Source organism: Salvelinus namaycush, chromosome 31 (genome assembly GCF_016432855.1).
Source record: "Salvelinus namaycush isolate Seneca chromosome 31, SaNama_1.0, whole genome shotgun sequence".
NCBI lineage: Eukaryota > Metazoa > Chordata > Actinopteri > Salmoniformes > Salmonidae > Salvelinus > Salvelinus namaycush.
The window spans coordinates 42,624,632-42,641,019 of NC_052337.1; the positions used below are offsets into that span (position 1 = coordinate 42,624,632).

Below are 16,388 nucleotides of genomic sequence, written 5' to 3' on the forward strand. Positions count from 1 at the left end.
CTGTGATAGATAGGCCTATGCGTTTTTAGGATTATCATGAGTCACTGAGACAAGCATATTGTCTTCAAGGTCCTAGAAAGCCCATATTTGGGGTGAGAATTAGATGTCATGTTTATTTTGTGTCAAATTTTCAATAGATCCTCTTGCAGAATCAAACTTTTCCGTTGAGATTTTAATCCTTCAGTAATCGGATATAAGACACAATCCCTAATATTAATATCTATTATAATAGTCTAGGTATCAAATAATAATAATACATTGACATTAGAGGCCTAACAATAAAATTGAACTGTAAATAAACTACCTTTATTTTGTCTCGTTTAAAATCTTATCGCCTATAGTCTCGCAAAGTGAAAGAATCCAAAATAATACATTTATAGCATGAATAATTTAACCTTAATAAACCTTTATGGTGCATAATTATGTTGCAATTATGCAAATGGTAAAAACATGATTCGATGAAGTGCTATGTTTCTAATGACTGTCTTCTTTAGAATCACTTAACAAGAAAGATAGCCAGTTAAATAATTTCCAGAGAGACTTTGTTTTCTATGATGGTTTGTGTGTGGAATGCAGAAATAATAGGCTCGTGTAAATATGTAATAATAAACACACATTAAAAGGAACTATTCAACACCTAAATAGTTGTTTTCAATTAAACCTAAATCATAAAGTATTGACTTGAACCCACATTATTCAACATCAGACTTACTTTAATTTGGAAATAGGTTATTTATTATGACCCATAACAGAAATTGCCAAGTGCCAAAACTCCATTATAGCGGTGCTCTGTCAGAAAATTGGTGTCCATGAACCGTACCCTATTCGCAGCCATAATACAACAAGTTTACCCTCCCCCCTCCAATCCTGGAGCGCAACTAAACTTTCACTTCAGACGAATTACGCTTGGAGAGACGGTACCCTAACCTGCACTCACTAGTTGTGTCTCGCGTTCTCGCAGATCTCGAGCAAACCTGCCAACCCATCTACTTCCTGTAATCAGCAATTCCATCCCTAACTGAGGGAAAAAAAGGGAAGGAAGCATTTTCTAAGTGTTCTAAATATGACGTTCTGAAGAGCAACCTCCACTTGGTCGTCCGTCCGCAACACCCACGAGCTTCCTCATATAGATACCATAACTGTTTCTCATGTTTTATATCGCATGTGTGCTGGGAGGCCGTTGCATCGATCGTGGGTAGAAGTAGAACACGCCGTGGGTTCAAAACAAGACGTGTATTAACCCTGCAAATCCATGGCACGGAGAATACAATAGATGCTCATCTTTTTTTTGCATGAAAGTGAAATCAGTTCAAACTCCGAGCTTGGGAAGGGAAGGGAACTCGACTTACGTTCTATCAGAATCCCAAGTGCGTTCATGTATTGGAAAAATGAGGTTTTGGCCCCTCTACCAGAGGGAAATAAGTTTTTATCCGAAGGAATTCCCTCAAAACAGGTAATGTGAAGAAAACAATAGCCTACAATAATAGCCTATGCGTAAAATATATGCGTAAAAATCATTTGGATATGAAAGATTGCTTTCTGGTTTAGCATGCATGTCTAAGATACCCACATATTATTGGTTGATACCATTGTATAGACTACACTAGGATCCTACTGGTCATCTATCTGCTGTCATCATGTTGCTTTCTTAACTGCAACTGTTTTTATGTGTCTTAAATTGATATCATAAGAATCACTGGTTGTGTACAAAGATCAGCTGCGCCTCGCGCCATGAAGAGACAATCGCGTCTATTATGAAGTGTGATTTGCAGTCCACCCTCTTCAACATGCCAATTCGCCAGAGAAGAATTAGATTTTAATTAGTGCCATTAAAAATCAAATTTGCCATTCTTTGGGTGGCCCGTTGCCTTTTCTGATTGACAGTTGAAATTGACACTCCGGGTCTCCTCTTATCGTGAGCATTTCAAGCTATTTGTAATTGCAGGTTTTTTTTCGGTTCCCTGGATTGCGAGGAAAACACGATTACTTTAAAGAGCCATGGGTTAAGTGCAGAGAAAAATCAATCCAAATTGAAATAGCTTCATTAAAACGGCAGCTTTTGTTGCAGGGCCCTAAATAGTCCACAACGGTTCAAATCGGGAGTTAATGTTTGAACGCTTTATATAGCTTCAGGGCTGCAATGTCTCTCAAGGATTTCATGGCTGGAGATGGATAGTACGTTAGCCGCGAGTTGACTTCGACTTGCCGTTGAATCTTGTCTTGTAGGTGATTTCTCCAGAAACGCCGCAGAGTACACCGGGTGCCTCGCGCTGCGTGGAAGCCAAATACACACACGTCATGGTGAGAAGTTATGTAAACGTTTTTTTGCAATGTGTGCATTGCTGTTTATTTTTTATAGCATCTGAAGCTTAAATTATTGCCATGCGTAAAATGTCATGTTATTGCTATTAGTTGTCTATTGCCTGTCAAGTATTTATGCAACATATATGGTGACCCTGATAGCGAGCCTCAATATGCTTTTCTATGCTAAGCATGACTTAGGTCATGAAGTAGCCTATAGGCTGTAATATTTCAAATATTTTGGTCCAAATGCGCTTAACGCTTAATCCATGTCCTTATTCTTGACTTGTTTCTCGTGCAGTCTCAGTCGGACGGAGAATCGCACCGATCGAACATGGAGAGGGAGGACACGCGCTCCTCCCCGAGTCCCCCCTCTACCCCGTATATCTGCTCGCCTATCTCCACCGCCTCCTCCGTGCCGTCCACCGGGAAGAACGTGTGCGCGAGCTGTGGTTTGGAGATCCTGGACAGATATCTTCTCAAGGTGCGAGTGCGCGCGTTATTGGTCATGAAAAGGCTAAAACCGCACGAGCATAGGATTTATGTTTCTGCGAATGTAAAACAGATATGGAAAATCCTTTTGACTTGTTTTTGTTTTTACAACTTTACTAACATGTTTGATGTATTTAGCCCAAGCTACATCCACGTTGACTTCATTATCTTCCTTAAATATTAATACGAATATAAATAAAATCATACTCCGAATTATGAAACCATGAAATAATTTAGTAGGCTAAAGTGTTGATCTTCTGAAGCTCCATTGTTCTGAACATAATACTTTTTTCTAAAACAAAAGAAAGGACAGTAGCCTAGATAGGCCAGTGTCATACATCGTGTTATGGTTTTTCTGTCTTTCAAATTCACATCAAGAACAACGCCCAGCCTCGCTTTGCGTGCTCCGGAGTAAAGACAACTGGCTGGGAGTGTTTTGCAGAGTTGCAGGAAGTGTGTGTTACCAAACTAAGGGGATCATTATTCCGCTATCTGTGCTCCATTTCTTTTAAGTCTTTATATGGAAGCGATACATGTCGAAACAATTTTATCAGGAAGCGATGCATGTTCATGTTAAATGCATAACTATATTCATTTTGAAATCGATTCTTTGTAGGCTATTTATCTTTAAATGATTTGAACATTTTGCTTCTATTAAAAAAAAAATGTATTCAGAAAACCTATAGCATAATGCTATTTGATGTATGGGGGTTGTGCCGTAATATTAGCTGATCATAAAGAAGAAATTTGAAATTCACTCATAAAACAGACCCAGTGGTCCACTCCACCAAAACTCGCTGTATATATATTTTCTGTTTAATAATCTATATGCCTAGTGCTGCAAGGACATTCCCCTTTATTTTGCACATGGCCCATTTTCTTATACGGAGAACGAAGTAATAATATAATATTTGTGTTTAGCTTAATGTTCATATTTCATTAGTTTCCTTTACTTGGCAGGCTGGGCCTACGCTACACGGGCAAACATCGAGAAGAACAAAACAATTATAAGATATATTAATTACATTTACATTACATTTGAATTATTCTTCAACGAATTGTAAGGTTTAGGAATAATTGTAACATTAAAGGCAATAATAAAATCAAACAATATTCAAACCTTTTGCATGGTCTGCGTATGTATGCACAATTGATGAGTGAATACACAGTATAGCTGAAGTCAAATGGCCCAATGGCCATACGTGTTGTATACATTTTTTACATGCGTAATCAAATTGAAAGTTACCGGATAGAGGGAAACATATTTATTATAAAAGTCCTACTGTCTTTGTAGCTCCACCAAAATATCTACTAAGTCATGGATGTTTTTTTTTATTGGAACAAAATCAATTGCAAAGTGCATAATAGCCTACATGAATTATGCTATTTTTACAGTTGTTTATTTTGTTATTATTATTGGACATGTTCATTAATTTAAATCGTTTCGCCTAGGCTACTATTTGAGAAATAATGTAATTTGCCCGATTCAATTTGATTTCACATAGGCTATATACAGACATATTGTTATAATTATTATTACTATGATGATGATGATTATTATTACTTTTATTTAATCTTCTTTTTTTTAACACTGTTTTGTTTTGCAGGTAAATAACTTGATCTGGCACGTGAGGTGTCTGGAGTGTTCTGTCTGCCGGACGTCGTTACGTCAACACAACAGCTGTTACATCAAAAACAAAGAGATCTTCTGTAAAATGGATTATTTCAGGTAGGGTAAGTTTTTGACTTTGTTTTCAAAATATTATTGATGTTTGCTTCCGCCTGCCATACGAAAACCTGCCTCTCCTTTGCGTGATAGTGGCCATGCGCATAATTGTATGTGTCGGTGTTTAAAAAGGTATTCAAAAGCATATAAGCAAAATAAGGATAGGAGTTAACTCTAGCCACGTAGCCACTTTTTATGAATCCCATTGTTGAGGCTACATCGTCGGCCTAAATATTAAGGTGTTATAAAATAAATGCAATTCTGCTGGTATAGGCTTTTGTTATGGGGCGTGCAGTGAGAAGTGTTTTGCAGGAATTATAAATTGCTGGGATATTATACGCGCATTTAATGATGAAGATGACATCAATGTGGCGGCAGGTAGCCTAGTGGTTAGAGCGTTGGGCCAGTAACCGCAAGGTTGCTAGATCAAATCCCTGAGTTGACAAGGCAAAAATCTGTCGTTCTGCCCCTGAACAAGACACTGTTCCTAGGCCGTCATTGTAAATAATAATTTGTTCATAACTGACTTGGCTGGTACATTTTTTTTTTAAAGCGCAATACCCATGCTTCTTTGCCTTGCAGTTTTGAATAACAAATGTATTAAATCATATTAAAAAAATTATAGTAACAATAAGCGATTGCAAAAGCCCTAGGCCACTAGGCCTGATAACAACAACGCCAATACCACAGCAATAATAATGATGTTATGACATACAACACGACTTAATTTGTACAGGTTTACACTTTTTAAATCATCGTCCATGGATCGTCAGCTCAGTTTGTCTCTTGATTTAAAAAGCAAAGAGAGATCAAATAACGACAATCTGATTATATAATCGCATACACATTTAGCAGGTGTTATTGGGGGGGGGGGGGGGGGGGGGGGGGCGAAATGCTTGTATGATACTGTAGTATACTATCTGCTATTCTATTGTCATATAATCTAATACATACCAAAACATGTATGAGTTATGACCAAATATAAATCCAGACTAATCTCTGGACTGATTTCGTGAGATTGTCTAACAGAAATCAAATCAAAATCAAATGGTATTTGCGACATGCGCTGAACACAACAGGTGTAGACATGAGAAGATATTCACAGTAACACTTACTGATAACGATTCTAATCAGTGCTACCCCAAGACTACAATTTGTTGGGCTATTATCATATAGCATGTTGTTACACACTACTTCCACAGTTCCTACACACAATAACACAATAACACCATTCATCATTGCTTGCATGCAATGCTATTATATTTGTTGATAGTTTCATATTTTTCCACATTATTTAACACCCACAAAATATACATCAAACACAATTGCTTTCAATGCTGTCAATGCTGTTATATTTTCTATAATATTCTATATTTATATATATTCATATTTTACCAGCTCCATTCATATAACACATTTGACACAATATTTTAAAATACCTGTAATTACATACATACGCACGCACACGCACACGCACACACACACACACACACACACACACACACACACACACACACACACACACACACACACACACACACACACACACACACTGCAGAGTAAGAATAACACTCCGCGGCTAAAGCTAAACTGTGAAGTCTCATGCAGCATGCGCGTCTCCAGCGTGTCATGATTGCAGAGCACTCAACACAGAGCCTGAATGCAAGCTCTCAATTGGCCAGGCCTCCTCTCCTCCGCATCCATTTCCAGTCAATGTGAAGTGACTGGCCCTTTAAAGTCGATACTGTGTTTTAGGAGCTGCTGCCTCAGAAGGTTTGTTTTCTGTGTTAGGCTAATAATCTGAAGTGATGCTTCACAAGATGTTTCATCTAAAGCCCTTAACAGAGAGACCCGGTCCCTGTGAAGCACAGTGTATCTATTGAGATCGGAACATCGGCACTTGTGTCCACGCATGCGGGCGTGGAGTGTACTTATCAGATCAGCATCAAGGCTTAGACTACAGAACTAAAAGAAGTCAATGTCAACCAAGAATGTATTACTGGACTTTAGTAATAGATGAACACCATCAGAGATGCATGCAGGGAGTGTAAACGTGGTATATCTTTTAAATATAATGCTTATGTAATATGTTTACAAGAGAAAATTATCAATACTGAGCTACTATGATTGCAAAACTCAAATGAGCCATGAGATGGTCTCTCATAATGCAGGATAAATGTGAAACACTATCTGACTATAGCGTCTTATTAATAGCTAGAGGTAATGTTCATCTGAGTTAAAATACTAAAAACCTGTATGCATCCTGAGAATATCACATGGAGTTTGTCATTAATAACTAATTATATTGAACTCTTCTGGCTCAGAATTGTTATATTGTCCCATTCATAATAAACCGCCGAGGGAATTGCTTTACAGCTGAGCAAGGCCGTATATTTAAAAAGGAGATCATTGCAGAATAATATTGCCTGTAATTTAATTTACTGACCGATAGGTTGAAATATTCAAATTTACATATTGGTTTATATTTATGGAAAGTTTTCCAGATTATTGAAACATTTTGGACATTTATCTGGTAAAGTTTAATATGGTAAACCATACAGTATGACCATCTGTTGTAGGAAAGAGGAGTCCACCATACGCCCCACAATACAACGCGCAAAACCTCCAGCGTTTCGCCTTCATAACTAGTGTCCACTCACGTGAGATGCGGGTCGTGTAGTTTTATGGTGTTCAAAAAGATATTCCAAAACTTGAACAAAAAAAGCGTTTGAACTTAACCGTTGCCACGTTTTTAAAATCCCATTATTGTAAGAAATACGCCCATCTGCTGTTGGAAAGAGGAGTGCAACACTGAACACAATGCAACCCACAGAACCTCCAGCATTTCTCCTTCACAATTCCCCCAAGCATTCTAAACTGGTCGTTTCTAGTATTATTTATTTCATTCGGGAATAATTCCACATCATAAAGATATATTTTTCCTGACGCAATATTATGTGCCAAATGGCACCAAATCTCCTAAATGGTGCACTGACTAGAGCCACATGGGCCCTGGTCAAAAGTAGTGCACTATAGAGAATAGGGTGCCATTTGAGACGCTACCACAAGACTATGGTGGCATGTTGGGAACATAACTAGAGGCAGAATGTGATTGACTGTCTAACGTATTATTGTGGACATAGTGAAAGGGCTTTAATGGTTCCAAGCTTGAGAGGGAGCTTGGCACTAGAGAGGGAGCCTGGGAACGGTTTTGTCCCGACAGTCAGTGGGCACAGCGGCATCTCTGTATATGCGTGCATGCACGAGTGTGTGCGTCTGTGTGTGCGCGCTCGCTTGTGCGTGCATGTGTGTGAAAAGTTTAGCACCACAGGCAAAGTCATAGTCAGTGGGCACGGTGGCATCTCCCTGCTCTGACTCCAATCCCTCAGAGGATGGCAACAGGTCCTGCAGAAAGAGAGGTGTGTGCGTGTGTGCAGGTGCGTGTGGTTGCGTCAGAGAGGTGAAGGGAGTGACCCTGCTTTAGGGGTGTGTGATGTGTGTGGGGGGCGGGATGGGATGGGGTCCATACTGGCACTGTTGCTGTGAGGGTTCAACAACACCAGCACAGAACAGAGCTGTGAGGAGGAATAAGCTGTAAGCTGGGTCTGCCTGCCTGGTGTTTTTCTGATGGTAACCTGATACAGAGCCACTGGTCTGAGGTTTATAATCACCAGCAATTAAAGCCCCAAGCCCAGCACCCAGTGTTGTCCGGGTCAACGTGTTTCTGAATGTGATTTATGTCACACTCCACACACATAGACACACGCAGGAACACACACGCATTCACGTGCATTCACTATACACCACACACACACACACACACACACACACACACACACACACACACACACACACACACACACACACACACACACACACACACACACACACACACACACAGGGATCACTATGTCTCTGAGCCTCCCGTTCCAAAAGGCGCTTAGGGAAAATGCCTGATCTTTCTGTCCATGACGGGTGTGTTGTGTGTGTGCGTCAGTGTGCGAGTACGTGTGTGTGTGTGCCTGCCATGGGAACCTGCTTATGTAAAACTGACTGTGCCTACTTCCACACAAAGACCTTTGTTATTTACTCTTGTCCAGCCTTCAGTCATTAAGGTGAAGTTTTTTACAACATGTAAATTGTGTGTGCATTCTGCTACACAATAATAATGTTATATGTGACCCATATCAGCATAAGGCTCCCTTGGCCCCGTCCCCATTTACCCTGAAACCCCAAATACTTCTATTCCCTCCAGTCGGGGCAGCAATTAAAATAAAACATGGAGGATTTTGTATTGTGAAATGGACATGGATGGAAGCCATAGTGATGAATGATGGGGCATTGTTGTGGTTGGGACCAGAAGCATCCCCATATGCTGAGTTCGTTTGTTTACAACGATCTTAACCAGTGACTGGTCAGGTGTGTATAAAACCGTCAAACTGAATTCATTGCTCTGCTGCAGAGAGGGTTGGATTGAAATCTCTCTCCCTTTTCCACTGTGCAGCTTGACATTCCACCTCAATGGTGTTTCAACACCAGTTGACTTGCTAGGCCTGTAGGAAGGGTTAGACTGCAGTGAGTTCTGAGGACCAGACAGGGCTGGGCGTCACTCATTCCTCATTCTGGCTCTGGAGAGAAAAACAAGGAGATATTTCTAATTTGTGTCAGTCTCTCATCTGGCTCTGGACTGACAGCTGTTGTAATGGGGCGTAATAGCAGGAAATCAGAGTGGGTTTACTCTGCCTAAGGGGGGTGGTGGAGAGCAGGGGCAGAGGGGCAGAGGGGTATGGGACAGAGCAGGCGCTGTAGTAACTAAACCCTCTCTGTCAGCCAGGCCCCGAAACAGAAACACAGCGAGCCGTGAGCTGCCCGTGAGCCGCAGGCCACACAGGAAGTTGCAAAGCACCGCCAATCAGGGGCACCCTGGGATGCTGACACGGTAACCTGAGTGGCCGTCCTCGCCGCTGCGTTGGGGTTGGGGCGGTCAGTGGTGCTAGGGGGCGGAAGGTGTGTGCGTGTGTGTGTGTGTGTGTATGAGGTTGGGGGGGGGGGGCGAGGAGCTGCCGTATGTAGCCTATCCAGCCGTCCTCATCAACCCGCCCCGCTGCCAGCCTGCTTCCCGCCAGGCACTGATGAGGTCTCCGTAGCAACTGAGAGGAGCATGCCGTGAGTGAAACCAGACCTGGTAGAGGAAAAAGACTCTTGAGATGTCAGATTGTCTGACAGGAGAAGTCAGGAAGGTAAACAAACACACTGAGGCTCAGGACATCAGGATGTGTCTGTCCTTTACTGACTTAGGAGGAAATTAGGTGTTTTTACCTAGTAGGAAATAGGGTAAGTATCCTGTTTGGATAAGAAAATATGCCTACATCTCATACAATGGTAATTTTGGTCTTCATTTCAGACTGGTGACTAAAAAAGGAATGCACGTTGGAACGCTTTCAGAATAGTATCTGCAGAAGAAAATGTACATGGACATTTCAATAAGAAATTTGCCCATCTTCAATAATACGTTCAAGCTCAATAATCTTGGGGATGAATATACTTCTCTTCAGCTGTAGGTAGATGAATGTGGAGCTGAGCGGAGCAGAGAGGAGGGCTGGAGGAAAGCTTTGTGGAGAGAATGTTCCTCCTAAAGGTAATAGGGGATTGGCATACACCCAGAATAAACACCAGCTTTTTGATACAAAGGCGTCATTAACTACAAAGCTAGTGAAGATGAAGAAAGATGATGATATGCACACACATGTGTGCATGCCGTGCAAAGAAAACCACACAGACACACACACACTTCTGTGTTGTGTCGTAGAGTCTGAGGCAGACAAGCTGTCATGGTAGATTACAGTTCTGTTCCACAACATGTCTTTCTTAACTGTCGTCCACAATGCATCATTAATCAACACGCGGTATTCTCAGTAAAGAGCGCCATAGATAGTCGGGTTTAAAGTACACAACAAACTCTGGAATGGTTTCACAAAGTTTGAATAGGCTTTTGTTGTGAGCAGTGTGTATTCTTGCATAATGACGTGTATACTGTACCTCCGGTCCTTACCCTCATCATTCAGTAGTCCTATCTATGAACTCAAATGGATGTAGCTGGAACAGAGCATTTTAGGTGATCGGGCCGGGGAAGGAGAGGTGTGTGTGTGTGTGACTGTGCGTGTTTGTGTATACCGTAGTAGTGTGTGTGTGTGTGTACCGTAGTACCTTTTCCCAGGGAAGAGGCTGAGACATCCAGCCAGCCAGGTCTGTACAGTCAGTCTCAGACCTGTCTTAGTACGTCGTTGTGTCATTTCTTTGTGGACGTATCCCAGAGTGCTTCTCTTTCAGCACTAGAGTCAGTGGAGCGTGGAAGCCAAGCACATAAGAACTCCGACTCAACCTCATGGCGTCATTCTGGAACTGGGATATCCCAAATGGCACCCTATTGCCTATATAGTGCACTACCTTTGACCGGGGCCTACAGGGCCGCTGTGTAGGAAATAGGGTGCAATTTGGGACGCCTGGCATTGAGCCGGGGAGATGCTGCTTTCTACCAAATCAGTCTGCTGCTCCCTGCCTGGTCGGCTATGATTGGTGATTGGCTTCCCCCAGCCCCTTATACTTGGCCCTTCACCCCTCATCTCTAGGCCTTTGGGGTTGTTACCATGCTTATGTCACTGTGTTTATGTGAGAGATCTCTGAGCTCTGGAGACGGGGGTCGTTTCCTCTTAGTAGACTGACTCGACTCTCCTTGTCATACACGCATGAACGCAAGCGCGGACACACCCACAGATGGTCAGGCTAGGAGCCATCTGCAGACCATTAGTACAGCCTTTCTCTGTCCGTCCACATCGGCCCCGCCCTGCCCCTGAAACACTGACTGGGTCAACCCGAATGTCTGGATCTAAACAGGCTGGACATGTCCAGGTCAAACAAACTAACACCTGATCTCTCAATAGCCTCTTTTATGAAGGTTATGACAAGGACAGTCAGGCAGTCAGAAACGATCAACTAAATGTAGTACTTCATTGATAGGACTTTAGTTTGTCATATGTGCCCCTCGTTGCATATACTTACGTGGCTAACAGCTGTGATATTGGTGTAAAACATCAAATTGGCTAAATATGCTTCATGTCAAAATCATGACGGTAGGAACATTTACTTTGGCAAAAATGGAGCCCGGATAGCGAGGCCAAGTAATTCAGTGAACCTATTAGTTTGAAATTAAATAATTCTCCACTTCCATTCAACTCATAATGTAAACTGATGGACTGAACAAGCAAAAACCAAATTCTGCAATATTGACAGAACAATTTTTATTATTTCAAGTGATCTACAGTAGGCTATCTATTAAAAAAATATATATCAGCATGATTCTTTCTCTCTCTTCTCTCTCTCGCCCTAAAATCAGACCAGAACATGTAATCAGCCAGGCTCTGCTTCACATTTGTAATGTTAGTGCCCTCAAAAGAGCTGCTTTGGTTCAGTGTGGAACAAGTGTTGAAAGTAAAAAAAGTTTTAAGGTTGATATATGGAAGACTTCATTTATTTAATTATTTGCAAATCATTGGAAGGTGGGGATACCTGATTTATTAAAGGTCCAGTCCGAATGTCCGAATCGCGCTTTTCACACTGTGCATCCATTTAAATTAATGGATTTGACTAGTTCAATTCAGCTTTAAACACGGTCATATTTTGTACATAAAGTTGACATAATAACAAGTCTGGTTATAGACCGTTTTTTTAAATTCCGTTTTTTTGTCCTCCTCTATAGCAGAATATTGATGCCACAGCTCTCTCTCGCTCTCTCTGTCTCTCTCTCTCTCTCTCACAGTAAGTTCGGTACAAAGTGTGCCCGATGCGGCCGCCAGATCTACGCCAGCGACTGGGTGCGTCGAGCCAGGGGCAACGCCTACCACCTGGCGTGCTTCGCCTGCTTCTCCTGCAAGAGGCAGCTGTCCACGGGGGAAGAGTTTGGCCTGGTGGAGGAGAAGGTGCTCTGCAGGATCCACTACGACACCATGGTGGAGAACCTCAAACGAGCTGCCGAGAGCGGTGAGTCACTGGGCTCTCTAGAACCTGCTCTGAGTGGGTTCACTAGTCTAGAACGTCCTATCTCAGTGTTCTCTCTAGAACCTGCTCTCTAAAGTTGCTTTCAAAATGATAACCTACTGTATGTGTACACTTTTATATAGTATACAGCTACACAACACTATAGGATACACTACACTACAAAAAAAAGTGTTATCTAGAACCTAAAAGGGTTCTTCAGCTGTCCCCATAGGAGAACCCTTTGTAGAACCCTTTTTGGTTCCAGATAGAACCCTTTTGTGTTCCATGTAGAATCCTTTACACAGAGGGTTCTACATGGAACCCAAAATAATTCTACCTGGAACCAAAAAGGGTTCTCCTATGGGGACAGCCCGAAAACCCCTTTTGGAACATAAGAGTGTATAACACTGTGATGTAACTGTGGTGATAACAATTCTCACTGGGAAAACTCTAAATATAGCTTTTTCCCCTCTCTTTTTTTCTGTCTTTCTCTCATTCTTCCCTATCCTCCCTTTCTTTCTCCCTGTCTCTGTGCCCTGGTGTCTCAGGCAGTGGCATCACTCTGGAGGGGGCAGTGCCGTCAGAGCAGGACAGCCAACCCAAGCCTGCCAAGAGAGCACGCACCTCCTTCACTGCTGAGCAGCTGCAGGTAAGTCACAGAGGAGGGAACCACATGTCCCTGTCTCCTCATGTCTATTTCCAATAACAAGTCAATAATACATTTGAATTATTTTACAAATAGGCTGGGGAATATGATCTCTCTGTCTTAGTAACTTTCTAATGGTCGTTGTTGGCAACATCGTCAGATGTGCTTTGGTGTCTCATTCATTTCAATGGGCTCGTTGTTGTTTAGCTCTGTGGTGATATTACATTTTCTGGACGCTGATACTACACTATTTTCTAATATACAGTCAAAATCGCTGAGACGGTGAGGTCATATAGTTCTAATAACTCATGTACAATTCCCAGGTGATGCAGGCTCAGTTTGCGCAGGACAACAACCCTGATGCACAGACCCTGCAGAAGCTGGCGGACATGACGGGTCTAAGCAGGAGAGTCATACAGGTGAGGGGCCGTTCACGCCGTCTCAAAGCAATAATGTAAATAAGTTGTAAGTTGCTTTGGAGTGTATGCTAAGTGTCACATGACTCATGGTGGTAAAACAATGAGAATATAGCTATATATTTATATATATATGACAGCTGGTAACATTGCATTTTCATAGGTTTGGTTTCAAAACTGCAGAGCAAGACACAAAAAGCATACCCCCCAGCACAGCGGACCCCCACAAGGCCACCCCCAGTCCCGGATGCCCCCTTCGCTGCCCGACGACCTGCATTACTCCCCCTTTGGCAGTCCTGAGAGGGCGCGTATGGTGGCCCTGCACGGATACATCGACAGTGAGTGTTACGTTGGTTAGTCTCTTCACTACATCCTCACAAAGCCCTCTACTCTGCTTCACCAACTCTCTTTTCAGTACTTTCATCCTTACGTCTCCTCTCCGAGAAAATAAAGGAAGAAGGATAAAAGGTATGAAGAGCGATAAAGAGGAGGGATTTGTCCTTGTCTACTCAGTAGTGGCTGTGTTTCGCTGTGTCAATAGTTCAAGTTTTCTAACAATAAAACAAATTGTACTGTGCTTGAGTATGTTCCTTTACTGCTCCCCCATCTTGATACTGTGCTGAACTGAGTTATAATATTTCACGTGTGTCCTTCTCTTCTGTTCCACCAGGCCACCCATTCTCCGTTCTAACAACACAGAGCCTGAACCCCCATCAAGCCATGTCGCTGCCCCAGCTGCCCCTCAGCCGCTAACTAATGTACGCTGCCGCTGCTGCTGCCACCCCCCCCCTCCCCCGACCTCTGACCCTTGAATCCTGACCTCCCATCAGCAAGATGACTTAAGGAGAGGATCAAGATTTGAGAAGCTCTCTACTCTTGACCTCTCACCCTTAACCACTCGGACAGAGAGCGAAAGAGAGAGAGCCTCATCGACTCCTTTCCCACGAACAGGATTATGATTATACAGTCAGTCTGACTGTTGTCATGGAGGATGTGAGCCCTTCCTTTTGCTCACTGGGACTTATTCAAGGTCAAGACACATTGAACCAGACTATGAGCTCCTTGTGCAGAGCTGGACTGAAAGGACTCCTCTCTCCATCCTCCGATGGGGGTGACGGGACCAGGCTAACAGGAATACAGCCTCATGTGCGCTGTCAAATTTCAGAAGATGTACTTATGAGGGGGAAAAAACGGCAAGGGATTGGACTTGTGGGCTTGACAGAGGACACCGAGGTAAGAAACCTCCCTCCTTTCTCTCTATGATGATACCATGAAGGAATGCGAAATAACTGAGTTTTGTTGTGGAATCTGCTTCAAACTTCTTCTTTTTTTTTTAAGTCACAGCTGTTAGTATTGGTATTATTTGAGATCACGTGGTGATCAGCTCTTCGTTAATACATTGTCATCAGCAGCCTTCTGTACAGGATAGAAGCCTCAGATGAGGGTAGGTTGTGTGCCTTATCTTATCCGTGATAAGCAAACAGAACGACCCTAATACGGTTGTTTTGAATTATGACTAATTTCCAGGCAGCTGAGGTGAAACACCACAATTCACAGAGAAAACGAAAAACTCAAATTTATTAGGATGATTTAAAATAAATTGTGGCAAAGTGTAACTTTACATTTTTACTGGTGAAAATATTGAAATACAATTTTTTTTTGGGGGGGGGGGGGGTGATTTTAATTTTCACCATATCCTCATGTGCAAAGATTATGATAAATATAAATGTATTATTATAATATGGATATTTCAATCATTTGACGCTCCAAATTGTAAAATTAGGATTTACAGTAACAACCTTGGTGAGGCTTTTGGCATTGACATACCTCTGTTAAACGTTGAACAATCACATTTGAGTATGAGAGAAAGAGAGGGAGGTCTGAAATGTGTTACCCGATAATCTTCCTCCACTTGTAAAGAAGGACTAAAAGACAATACATGTCACATTACATGTAACACCTACCCTTTTTCTAACCAGGTGTATTGTCACTAATTTATCATTTATGTCTGTGCAGGATCCATGTCAGGTCAGTGTTTTTGTTGCTGTCTTCTACAATTAGTCTGTGAGCTTCACTTCTACGGGGTGAAATGCAGATGTGGTACAGCGGACTGGGGATATGATGTGTATATAGACATTGGTGGCTGGTCAGCCTGGGGAGAGGGAGATTGTGTGAAACTGTAACTTTGTGTCTTGGCTGTGGAGTGGAGTCAGTGAGGAATAGGATCCTGTGTTTACAAAGGGACTAAGGGAGACAAGACCTCAATGTTCTCGTATTTATTGAGACAATAGCCTGTGAGCACTTTTTTTCCCCCGGAAATTGTCAAAATTGTCTTGTTTTATTAAAAAAATGAAATGAAATCGAAAGTTTATTTGATTGACTGTGCATCACATAACTGTTTTGTGTACTAAATGCAATAAAATGGACTTTAAAATGTGACATTTGTATTTTTATTTTATAAATTTCAGTTAGACCCTAACAATTTGATGGAAGAAGCCCTTTTAAGCCCCTAATCCCAAACAATCCACAAGCAAGGACACACAATCCACACACAGTGGAGCCAATTTAGAAATAGATCTGGGAAAATCAGTGGTTGGTATCAAGTGATCCTGAGGGGCTGGATAACTGATCTCTGTATGCTCGCTATGTATTATGCTACTCATTGTACATTTGTATATACAGTGCATTCAGAAAGTATTCAGACCCCTCGACTTCTTTCACATTTTGTTACGTTACTGCCTTATTCTAAAATGTATTAAATCGTTTTTTCCCT

General features: G+C 42.0%; 1 protein-coding gene across 1 annotated transcript; it reads left to right on the forward strand.

Annotated features, from left to right (window-relative positions):
- The first annotated feature begins 1,174 nt into the window (after positions 1–1,174).
- Positions 1,175–15,215, forward strand: LOC120026337 (LIM/homeobox protein Lhx6-like). The gene is made up of 9 exons (XM_038971179.1): positions 1,175–1,453; positions 2,227–2,301; positions 2,603–2,785; positions 4,401–4,522; positions 12,336–12,556; positions 13,102–13,202; positions 13,523–13,618; positions 13,779–13,953; positions 14,286–15,215. The coding sequence occupies exons 1-9, from the start codon at positions 1,274–1,276 to the stop codon at positions 14,366–14,368; spliced, it is 1,236 nt and encodes a 411-aa protein (XP_038827107.1). The 5' UTR covers positions 1,175–1,273; the 3' UTR covers positions 14,369–15,215.
- Positions 15,216–16,388: the final 1,173 nt, after the last annotated feature.